The sequence below is a fragment of the Seriola lalandi genome, unplaced genomic scaffold (genome assembly GCF_002814215.2).
Source record: "Seriola lalandi dorsalis isolate HSWRI2012SDOR001 ecotype SW California unplaced genomic scaffold, Sedor1 jcf7180002054876, whole genome shotgun sequence".
In the NCBI taxonomy this organism is placed as follows: Eukaryota; Metazoa; Chordata; class Actinopteri; order Carangiformes; family Carangidae; genus Seriola; species Seriola lalandi.
Window position 1 is genome coordinate 52,055 of NW_019525429.1, and position 12,500 is coordinate 64,554.

The window sequence follows — 12,500 nt, forward strand, 5'->3', positions numbered from 1 at the left end:
CAAGATTTCTTCCATTTCAATCAGGAAAAAAAAGTATAATTGAATGAAACTGGAAACACACGATACTGAAAAGAAGTGTTGCTGTGGCTCGGACACGTAGCTGCTAAACTGGACAGAGATACAAGTGACTAAGCAGCTGACCTGATCCGCCTTTTGTCGCCAAGACTGCAACATCTGGAAACATGTGGATTTGATAATACTGAAGAAAAGTAAAAGTGATTTGTTGCTCTTCTTTTTTCTTCTGTATTTCAGCAGAATTACATTTTAATACTTTTATTTCCTCACAGTGGATTTAGCTTCCGGGATTGAAGAAGTTAGAAGTTGAGAATTTTAAACTTTAAATGAAACGTATAAAGATATTTGGAAAAAAGTAGGTTTTGAAAATATTGATATTGAAACATATAAATAGTAAAATCAGAAAAAGGTGTACGCTCTGATCTACATGTTGTAATGATTATTAACAGCTTCGTATTCGACCTGACGACAGTGAACTGAGTCGTTCATGGGCAGTAAACGTCCGACTTTACTGCTCAGTCATTAATGTGTGTGTGTGTGTGGCAACAGTGAGATAACAGTATATAACCGTTTAACCTTGATCCACTGTGTAATGTCACAGCTCAGGTAACACACACAGAGTTACCTGTTCAATGAAAATACTCTATTTGAAGTGTTTCCTCTTGTTGTTGTTGTTGTTGTTGTTATAAACGCAGCGTGCACAAAACCAGGAGCCTGAAACTGAAGCAGCTAAATGTGCAATCACAAATAATTAGAGTTACTGCATCTCTACAGATGAATGTGATATCTGTGCGTGTGTGTGTGTGTGTGTGTGTGCGTGTGTGTGTGTGTGTGTGTGTGTGTGTGTGTGTTGTGTAGTTCTTCTATCTTTATGAGGACCAAAGTTTCTCAGAACAACAAAGATTTGAAGTATTTTTCAAAAAAAAACTCAAACTTTGGACACGTTAAACCTGTTCTGGTTCTGGTTCAGGTTCTGGTTCTGGTTCAGGTTCAGGATCTGGTTCTGGTTTAGTGTTAAGTTGAGTTCTTTAAACTGGCTTCAGGTTTGAGATTAGTGTTAGACGTGTTTTGTTTTGGGGGATTGTGACGTTTGATTCGAGGTTAATTTAACGGATTATGGAAAATGGGATTTGGCTCAATTAAAATTCGTGACCTCACAATAACAGAGGAACAAATGTGTGTGTGTGTGTGTCTGCGTGTGTGTGTGTGTGTGGGGGGGGGGGCATGTTGTTGGATGTGTGTGTGTGTGTGTGTGTGTGTGTCTTTGTTTGCGTCAAGGTGTGTGACTTTCAAAGAGGCTTTTCATCCAGCGGCTTTTATCGCTCTTACCGCTACATGCTCACCTGTGCACTGTGTGTGTGTTTACCCCACCTCCCACACACACACACACACACACACACACACACACACACACACAGTGCAGCATGTATTGCAGCAGAGAGGCTGTAATTACACCTTCTGCGTCCTGGAAGTCGTCTGGTCGGGGTTTCCCTGGTTGAATGTCGGACATACACACAGCAGTTTATAGTTTATTTAACTTTAGACTGTGTTTGTTTTAATGTTGTGTGAGGACGGCATCACTCAAACACACTCACACGCTGCTGACAAGCTGCTGCGCACTTTGCATTTCTTGGCGTGTTCTGCTGCGGCACACAGACTGTCAGTCACGTGACGTCACTTTCAAACTTCAAGCAGCAGAAGTTTCTCCAAAGATCTTTCAGCCAAATACCACGGTCCATATACGTGACCAAACTTCCACACTTAGGTCACGTGACAACGACTGAACGAGCTCCACGACACCTGCTGAAGAAGGTCACAGCTGAAAGCTCTGGAAAAACCAAGAAAGTAGATTTGACTCAAAAGAAATATTAAAATCATGAGTCCAAATTCCTTCGCAACATATCAAATGATTGCAGCCTTAGTCCTGCTCTAGCTCCTTCTCTGGTGATTGGAAATGCATTCTGGGAAATGTAGTGATTCAGTGACTTAGGTAGAAGTATAGAGGAGGAAGATTTACAGCATCATCATCACGAAACAGTTTAAATTAGTGTTTCTGTGTGATACTTGCAAGACGACCAGGATTCGCGTCATGGCGTCAATCAGCTTTACATGATGGAAGTAAAAGGGAGTTGTAGTTCTTTATAGGTTGTGATTTTTCTCATGTTTTCCACTAAACAAAAAGTAACAAAATTTTGATTCAATTCATAGATCTGTTGAATTAGATGGTAAACAAGATTCAGGACTGTAATATAAAGGTCGAGAGACAGGGGGCTCATGGGAAATGTAGTATAAATTGGAGCAACGCTCTCCAAGCAGCTGGTGTTTGTGGGTCGTGCAGCAGCACCGCGGCTGAGGATTGTTTTGGAACATAACGACACGCTTTGTGTGTGAGGTAGAGGACGTGCACGCATGTGTGTACGCGTGCACGTGTGTTTGTTTGTTCGTGGCGCCGTGCCACGCCTTCGATTAAGGTTATGTGATTTTTGGCAGCAGGAGAGAGAGAGAGGGAGAGAGAGAGAGAATTGTGTTTTCTCTAATCAGAACCTGCAATTAAAGCCTCAATATACCAATTAATTACTCAACACCTTGTGACCTTGTGTGTGCGTGTGTGCGTGTGTGTGTGTGTGTGTGTGTGTGTGTGTGTGTGTGTTTCTGTGGTTTCAGTAGACGTATTGACTACAAACTGAAAAAGCAGGACAGCACCAAAACGCTGCTAATAAAGAGTGAACAGCTGCTGAGGATCGAGGAGCACGACTTCGCCATGAGACCCGGCTTCGGAGGTGAGACATACACACACACACACAAACACACACATACACACACACACACACACACACCTCATTCCATCTCTGATCCCTGTTGATTTAATCCACTCACTCACACATCGTCTAACACAGAAAATCTCTCCCGGCCCGGCGCTGATGATGCGGCGGCGGTTCGATGATGTGATGATGGGCACTGGGTCACTCAGACAATGGCTGTGCCAATCCCCAAAAAATCGCCAACGCTGACCCAGATTACATGAGTGTGTGTGGCAGCACGAGTGTTTGTGTGCGTGTGTGTGTGTGTGTGAGCATTAATGCATTTGAAATACAGTGGGACTCCGTGTGCTCACTCAAATGTGATTGTGTGTCCCTGTGTGTGTTTTTTGCAATATGATGAGTGCCTCAGTGTGTGTGTGTGTGTGTGTGTGTGTGTGTGTGTGTGTGTGTGTGTGTGTGTGTGTGTGTGAGAGTCGGGGGGATTCGTGTGCATTAATCTGGATTATATTCCAGGTCTGGAGCAGATGGAGGGGTGGGAAACAAACTGACGTCTGCAGCGAAGATCATGGCGATCAGACGCTCAACAATACACGCACACAGACACATGAATCACGCAGCGATGATAAATGCTTTTATAACGGGCCGTTCAGAGGATTAAGTGTATGAACTAAAAGGTCGTAATGAGATATACGTGCAGAGCCGTAAATACAAACATCTGTGTGTTTCAATGAAGAGCTTCGTTCACTCTGGTGTTTCCATTTTTGAGAGACTCTTCATTTTTCTTCACAATATTTCATTGGAAAATATAGTTTTTTCTACACTACAGATTTTACATTCAGCATTAAACTGATTAATCTTCCTGTTGTGAGGAAAAAAATTACCCAGGAACGAGCTGGATGGTTGATGGCTTGATGACAACGGTTAAATATTAAAAACACATCACACACAAACATTTAACCTCTCAGTGTTTTTCATGTTTATCTCTTTGAGTTGCTTAAACAATTAAAAATACAAGATCAGAGAATGTTTTGCAGATACGTTCAGCGTTGACGTCCGGCTTTGCAGATTTATGAATTTAAAACGTTTCCTCATCGTCCCCCCAAAGAAATGACTGTTATAAAAAGTTAATAAATATAACTATCTATCATTTCTTATCTGACGCCTCTGGGGTTCAGTTTTGCTCCAACTGCTGGAGCTAAAACTTCTGGGTTCAGGTGACGGGCGTTCGGAGCGTAGAGCGGGCTGCGTTCGTGGGGGCGTGTTGTCTCAGGTTCTGGTGCGATAGTGAAATATAATCAGGTTTGAGTCGTAGATATGTTTGTAGTTTGAGGTTTTATCAGATGCCAAAATTCCATGTCGTCAAAGTTATCACGACGGCAACTATTTTATCAAGGTAAACAGAGGAAATAATCCATGAGTCATCAGCCAGGAATGTGCCCTCGCACCTGCGATTGGCCAACCAGGAACCTCGCCAGGTTTTTATTGCCAGAGCCGTGTGAGTTGGCAGCACCACAGCGGCCTGATTACCTCTGATTGTTGACAAGGATCACGGCCGCGGTTACAAGAAGCGTCGACCGTTGGTACGACCTGGCGCTGGACCCGCCCTGATCTCCGACCCTGACCTGAGATCAAAAGCTCCACTGTCATGAAACTGTAAACACAGGTCGTTTTAAGTTTTGGAACAAAGGACAATGCCGTCATTTTTCTGGTGATGACATACTCTTCCTTTCTTTCTTTAAAACATATGGAAACATGAAAATCCTCAAAACTGAACCCTGGAGCTCTTTATCAAAACTGACTGACGATGAGTGCCTCCACTTCAGACGGGAAATCCTGGACGTACCTCCGCCACCAGATCTAAAAGCTTCCTGTTAGATGTCACAAGTGTCCTCTTACTTTCTTCAGTTCATTTCCTCTTTGGATTACTGGAGAACAAAGCATCATATTTTTAGAGAGACAATAATTTGTCCTCCAGTGTAAAGGTCTGTGTCCATGTGTAGTGTGATTATAGATCAGCTCTAGCTTCTATATTAATACTGTGAAAGTATCAAAGCCTCAGTCCACAGAGAAATGCACACAGCCTGTATTCAGAAACTGAGCCTTAAAACCAGCCGTCAGGACTTCTGGAACTTTGTGATGTCACAACGAAGCAGTCACCAAACCCCGCCCACCTGGACCCACCATCCAAACCTTTACAGGATTTGGTTTCTCTGAGTGTTTTTACCTGAAATCTGCTTTATTTTTATTGGATCACTCAGAAAACATTCAGCCAATCAGAAGAGAGGATCAGAGCCTCCTCTCTTCTGATTGGCTCATTGACCTGTTGTTACTAGAGCTGCAGAGAGAAGCCTAAGAGAGGAGATGTAAAACTACACTGACATGGTTTTTATATCTAATTATGGATCAACACTTCAAAATAAAAGACAGGATAGGACGTTTAAATTGATTAGTCACTTGAAAGAAAATAAATCTGCAAGTCTTTTGAAAATCTAATAATCACTTAAGTAATTTTTCAGGCATTTGATGGATTCAGGCTCTTAAATGTGAGACTATATAGTTTTTCTTGGTCGTACATGACAAGAAATTGACTGTTTTTTAGTTTAGGACTGTTATTTGAGACTTTTTAATGACCTTGTTTTATAGACCAATCACTTAATCTGCCATTTATTTTCCCGATTGATCAATAATAAAAGCACGTGTTACTCGCAGCCTCACATATATTAAAAGCTCATCACTGGTTTCAGAAATCTTAACCTGCAAAGGTAGTTTGTTTCGGTCGTTGTTGTATAAATGCAGTGCAGTAAAAAGCTAAATTTACATCTTTAAAATTATGAAGTCGAAGTTTGAAGTCGCCTTAAATCAAAGGTGAAGTACAAGTTCCTCTGGAGCGTACGTGAATACAGTAAACGCTCCTTGTTGGCACCGTATCTCCCTCCGCGTCCTCTGTCGATACGGTCCCTGGCGTCTCTGTGGTCCTGCCCCAAAGCACCACTGTCTGCCCCACGGCCCTGCGGCATTTCCACGCACTATAATTTTACATCGACGTGGAGGGAAATCGCAGCTTTTTCCTGCCCTAGATAAGCCTATAGCTCCTCTGTGTGTGTGTGTGTGTGTGTGTGTGTGTTTGTGTTTGTTTGTGTGTGTGTGTGTGTGTGTGTGTGTGTGTGTTTATAAATGTGTAGAAGCTGAAGAATCAAAACCATCCCCTGCTCGAGTCCAGAAATACACCATGTGACATTTCTTGTTATGTCTTGCATGTGTTGAGGACTCGTCATTGAGGTCAACCTTTTTTTAAAGGACGTCTGTAAACTTAAATTAATCCCTACAAACTTTGGCCATAAACTCCACATCAGGAACTCCTCCCTCCGCTCCCTCCCTCCACGTCGCCGTTACGCGTCACGAATGCCAAGTGCTCGTAATTGATTTACCAGCAGGGCCTGCGTTGGTTCAGCTGGTGACCTGCCAAACGCTGGTATATCTTGGCCTGAGCTCCTCGCTGTGTGACCTTCGCTGGCTCCAGTTTCAGGTAACCGGTCTCGACTCTGATTGGCAGGAGCCGTTCCTGTCGTAAATAAAAACGGGTTTGGCGGCTTAAAGAGCAGCTGATAACGGTGAGTTTGGTGACCACCAGAATAAAAGCTGCTTCTCCATCCTTCTATCTGGAAAACAACTGACGCCTTTTCGGACAAAGTAAAACTTGTATGTGGAGATTTTCAGCAGCTTTCAATCCCAAAACTCAAAAAATGTATTTTTCTTATTCATCATTTCATGACATTTAGTTTATTAGTCTGGCTTTTAATTTAATTTAATTTATCTGTCTATTTATTTATATATTTTCAGCTGTGTTGATCGTTTGTCCTTTTATTCTATGTTTATTTTCTGGATTGTTCGTACGAATAAAAGATGTGACCAAATTTCAGGACCTGCCGACGTTTAATTTGACATTGTGTTATTTAAAAAATCCAACCTCCTCCAAACCCTTTAGTCGTGAGCATAACTCAGCGTCTTCTAAACGCCTCCTTAACGCCTCAGTGTCAGTCAGTCACCGTCGAGTTTTGACGTCGACTTGATTTTCTTTCCGACGAGACACTGATGTCCAAAGCCTGCTGGGAAATTCCCACATCTTCTGATATCCACGCCTTTAGTTTGCAGGTTTTCTGCTTTAAATTTCCAAACATGAACCTGGAACGCAGCGACTGCAGGAAAGCTGCATCCCAAAGTCTATCCAAACTGGTCAGCTGTGATGTAAAGCAAGCGTTATATGCAGTATGTGGAAACCCACTGGTGTGTGTGTGTGTGTGTGTGTGTGTGTGTGGTCATTTAAAGGTTAAAGTCTGTGTGTGTGCGTGGGCTGGAGAAAAACATACAGACACTTGAGTCCTCTGGCAGAGGAGAGCTTTCATTACATTACGGCGCTTCAGGGCCGAGCCGCCCGGGCTGACTCAGTCTGGCTCGTGTAGCGGAGCTGACGTTCATGTTCTCCAAAAGACGCCCGGAGAGTGACCTCTAAATCCCCCTCCCCTCTCACCTCTTCCCCTCCTTCGTCTGGAGGCGACGGAGAGTCGGGTCGCAGCGTCATGTGGCGACGGTGGAGGCTGCACACAAACAATCCTGCGACCTTAAAGCTGCATCATGCTGCTTATGACTGCATGAACTGATCCGTCTGCAGCGATGTGTTCGGGGATTAAACGACTCGTTCTGAAATGCTGAGCACACAAATATTTAGGGACCAAAAATAAATTTAAAAAAGCATGACCTTAAAGCTGCAAGATTGAGGTAAGTCTGCTGCATCTCACTCACTGGGATGTTGTAGATTTACCCAAATAAAAGTCCAGAGCTGGATTTGGTGACTTGCACGTCAAAATGTGCGACACACAGGAATTCAAACAACAAACTTTTGCTGTCTTTTTAAAGCCGTATCTCTCAGAGCACGTTCAGGAAAATGCAAAAAACACATGTCCTCACTTCAACTTTGCAAAGTCCTCAGGCAGAAGAGTCAGCAGCTCTGATTCACTGACACCAAGAAAACACCAATTTAAGCTGTCAATCAAGACAACTGACCTCGTTAAAGACATTATCTAATAATCAGAACCACCTGATGCTGTTTACTGATGTTCTCCGTTGGTGGAACAGGCTGAGCAGGAACCGTCTTCCCTCCGGTCTCCTGCTTTGTACCAGAGCTGCCAGAAAAGAAAAAAGGCTTCACAATAATGACTCAGGAACCTGTTTACATCAGCATCCAGACAGAATATCCACTGTTGGGTCCACAGACAGTTTGTGCAGTTTGTGTTCGTGCTCCGTTAGACCACAAGGTGAAACAGGTGCAGCTGGAAAACCTGTGATGTGGAGACGACTGCTGTTGGGTTTAGTTTTATTCATGGTGCGATATGAAGAGGGAAGCTGTGCTTGCAGGGAGTGATTGCAGGGAGTGTGCTTCCTCAGTTTTGGACCCTGCAGGTCTCTCTGTTCCTTCGATGGTCAGACTCACTGCTGTCGGTATCCTGGCGCCAGATCTCTGACTTACCTCTGATTATTTAACAGGGAAAGTGAAGAGAGAGACAGGAAATGCGGGCCCTAATCTGCGCCTCGTGATGCTGGGCAGACAGTCACAGCACAGAAGATGCATTGCAAACAAATCTTTCAAGTTTCCCTTCCTGAATTGTTTCGTTTCCACGGAACAGCATCATGTCGGTTTTAAGGCTTGTTACTTACCCGTCCTTCCATTTTATTTCAAACAGCAAATGAGAAAGTGTTTGGGTGGACAGTGAATGTGTCGCATGTGTTCGTCATATAAACCTGGAGAGCTGGACTTCACCTCCTTTTGCACGTGTGCGGCTATAAAACGCCAACCTCATGCTTTAACTGGGTGTGACCTGGGGAAAAGGAAAACAGTAAAGGGGAGAGCGAGTGAGCGAGAGAGAGCGTGACCTTCTGTTTCAGGTTTTTTCCCACCGGCGGCAGTCGTTGCCGTGGTTACGCTCAATGTTGAGTCTGCGCCGCTGCTGCTGCTGGTCGTTTTTTACGAGTCAGACGGAGACAAAGCCGAGCCGCAGGAGCTTTATGGTCCCGGCTGTCAGATGAACTTCATTAAATAAAGTGTTTGTCGAGCTGTTAACATTCAAGTGGAAGTAACACACTTTACATCCAGGTCCACACAAACAACACACACACACACACACACACACAAACAACACACACACACACACACACTTTAAAGAATGTGTGTTTCTTTTTTTCTCCGTCCTTGAGGGTGAATACAGGAATGTAACCCGGTAAACCACATCCAGACACAGGTCACAATCAAACCCAGACCTGTGTGTGTGTGTGTGTGTGTGTGTGTGTGTGTGTGTGTGTTTCTAAACCAGCAGACATGGTTTTTGGATTTTTAGGTCAAACGGCGTTCGCTTTATCTTGAGCAAAATAAAATAACAAAAAACAGTGTTTCCACAGAAAATCGATCAGAGTCAAAATTAATCAAACCGTTGATTTCATCAGAACCTGAATCAATAGGATTAAAACAAACTGCCTCCTTTAACTCCTGCATTTGAATTTGAGCTTTTGACAAAACTTCTGCTGCTTTGAAAACTGTTGAGGTTTAAGGTTAGAGCCATGTCAGGAAATATTTATTAATAATAATGATAATGATAAAGTTTATTTATCAATATCAGAGATTACAAAGTGCTTTAAACAGGCTACAGACATGCAGATAAATTACTCAAAATAAAAACAATAAAAGAAAATAAAAACAAAGAAAAATAATAAATAAAAGTACTAATCCTGCAGAATAATAGTGTTGTGTTATCACAGAATATTATATTGTTCTGTTTTTATCACTAACAAAGACATGTAAGAGCATTTTAATATTGTAGATAATCAATGTGGGTAAAACTTTATTATATTAATGGATTTTTTAATGTAAAAAAAGTAACTAGTAACTTAAGTACAAGTAAGTCAAGATTGTACTTGAGTAAATGTTTTCAGTTTAATTCTACCTGTATCTGTAGACAGATGGAGCTTTATTTTGAAATCAATTCACCCCTTATTTTGTGTTTTTTTTTGCTTTAAACTGGTTTATGTTCGGTTGAAGAATAATACTTTTAAATGTTTAGGTTACATATAATTGCTGAGTGCAAATCAGCTAAACCAGTTAAAGTGAGTAAAGTTCAAAGGTCAGACCTGGTTTAGGCACCTGGTTCTGTAAGCTGTCAGTCATCATCATTCCTCCAGTGCATTCCCCTCATTGTTAAACTCTTAACACTGACTCCAGCGAACACGCAGCAAGTGTCACAGACGGGAAAGTTTAAGACGCTGGTGAAATCACTGCTGATGATTGTGGTTGAGGCAGGAATGAGCTTTTTAAGTCTGCAGGCCGCCGCGGTGGATGAATCCTATAATCAGCCGAGCAGAGTTTTAGGAAAGAACGAGACCACCAGACATCGTCACGGTTTGGCCTCAGGCCGGACAGACGTCCTGGAAACCTCCTCCTCCAAACTCTTCTGCCAGGTCACGTTTGCTGTGAGGAGGCGGAGCAGCAAAGAGGAGGGGGGGGGAACGGCCGTGACTGAAGCTTGTTTTTTTTGGGAGGGGGATTTGTGTTGTTTAGCTGTTTCTACTCTCTTTGCACTAGATCATGTTGTTCAGGTTCAGCGGTCAAATAACCTTAATCAGCTAATGAGGGGGGGGTGGAGGCGGCTGAAGACAGATGTTGATGTTGCGGCGAGCAGGAGGCCACGACAAACGTTGTTACAGAGTGAAGCTGAAAGATGGAATTTAACATCCTGACGTTGAGTTTTAGATCATTTTGATTTGAAATGTTTGTATATTTTTTAATGTTAAGGTGGAAAAAGCTTCTGAAACAACTGAGACTGAAACTGATGAAGCAGGTTTCTGATGCTGTAGATTAAAATAGCCTCATTGCCTTTAATATATAAAATTATATACAATTTTATATGCAAGCTACAGCTGACAAATTGATCAAATATTGTCTGAAATGTAAAACGACAGTTGACATTGTTAATCAGCCATTTGTAGTTTCATGATCCGAAATACAAGATGCAAAGTGTCAAAAGTGCAAATGGAGCACGAATGAGTTTCTGCAGCTCAAAGGTTTTGACCTCAGACTGAACATCTCAGAAACAAACTCAGACCGTTGTTGTTTCAGGTGCAGCCATCCCTGTGGGCATCGACGTGCAGGTGGAGAGCATCGACAGCATCTCCGAGGTCAACATGGTGAGAAACCACTGAACCTTCATTCTCAGCTCGTCCCACATTAGACGACTGGTAAAACAAGAAAGACTTCAGTCGCTTCCTGTGCGCCGGTTCATGTGGTGCAGAAACTGATCGCTCCCTGAACTCCTCAGTGTTTCTTTAAGGGCAGAAATTCAACAGAGAAACAGATTAAAAGCTTCAGTTGTTATTAAATATTTTTTATCTTAACTTGTATTATATTCATGTTTGTTGATATATCTGCAGGTCATTTTTAAATTTGTGCTTTCCACTCACTGGGGAACAAAACCACTTTTTAAATCTGATTGAAACTACTTGAAATACTGTTGTTTCTCTGTTTTAATTTTTGCGTTATTTAGTTTGAAACTGCACTTGTGAAAGTCTTTTTCCATTTACTACTAATTGTTAAATATGAGCTGAAAGTTCAGAGGGTTTAAAAAGATCGTGGTGCAAAAAAATCTGAATCAAGGCGAGCGCTGAAATCACTTCCTGTCCGTCCCTTTCATCTGGTTTCTGACCTCTCGGTGGCTCCGCTTTCAACTCAGCCGGCCACTTCACCTCCAAGTGCTTCACCAAGTTCCTCCGACCGAGAGAGATAAATGGTGAGGAGGAGGGAGTTGTCCCGGGAGTCTGGACTGGAACAGTGAAAACCTGCATGTGGTCCGTTCCTCAGCTGCAGAAGAATGTCCATGTCGTCCATCTGACACCAGATCAGAAACGTTTTTAGCTCCCAACACAAGACGGACACAATGTTAGAGACTTACGTGGGAAAAAATGGCCGATTTAAACATCAAATTACTCAGAAACATGAATCAGCTCATCAGGAAAATGTGTTTACATAAAGTTTAAAAACATAAGATTGAATCCTTTGTTAATTCTGTTATTTATTTAGAATTATTTTATTCAAATTCACAATTTAAAGGGCAATAAAACTGCAGAACGAACAAAACAAGACGAACCAAAAGTAGGAAAGTTAAAGTTGAGGAAAGACGAGCTCAATTACTAAAGAGCAGAGAGATGAAGTTGTTGCAGGTTTCTGCTCGGTGACGGTCAGATTGCTGTGTCTTGCAGGACTTCACCATGACTCTCTACCTGCGCCACTACTGGAAAGACGAGCGCCTGGCGTTTCCGTCCCGCAACAACCAGAGCAGGACGTTCGACTCTCGCCTGGTGAAGAAGATCTGGGTTCCCGACGTCTTCTTCGTCCACTCCAAACGCTCCTTCATCCACGACACCACCATGGAGAACATCATGCTGCGGGTTTACCCCGACGGAAACATCCTCTACAGCGTCAGGTAACGAGATCGAGTTACACTGTGTGAAAGACAGAGGTTTACACATAAAGACACACTGAGGAGATTACTGTCAAAATGATGATGTCCTCTAAATCCTGTTTTATGGTTTCCGTGTTCTCGGCATTGATGCTTTTTGTGTTTTAATTTAACGACTTGTCCATAAGAACCCCAACGCTTCAGTGCCACTGTGCAAGACCAGGAC

General features: G+C 42.7%; 1 protein-coding gene across 2 annotated transcripts in view; it reads left to right on the forward strand.

Moving 5' to 3' along the window:
* Positions 1-12,500, forward strand: part of LOC111671407 (gamma-aminobutyric acid receptor subunit rho-3-like) — a 25,789-nt gene that overhangs the window by 9,498 nt on the left and 3,791 nt on the right. The window contains exons 3-5 of one of the 2 annotated variants that reach the window (XM_023428493.2): positions 2,683-2,795; positions 10,939-11,006; positions 12,075-12,298. In XM_023428493.2, the coding sequence (XP_023284261.1) occupies positions 2,683-2,795; positions 10,939-11,006; positions 12,075-12,298 (405 nt within the window). Of the gene's footprint in view, positions 1-2,679; positions 2,796-10,938; positions 11,007-12,074; positions 12,299-12,500 lie in introns of both variants that reach the window. The other variant, XM_023428492.2, reaches the window with a different exon arrangement.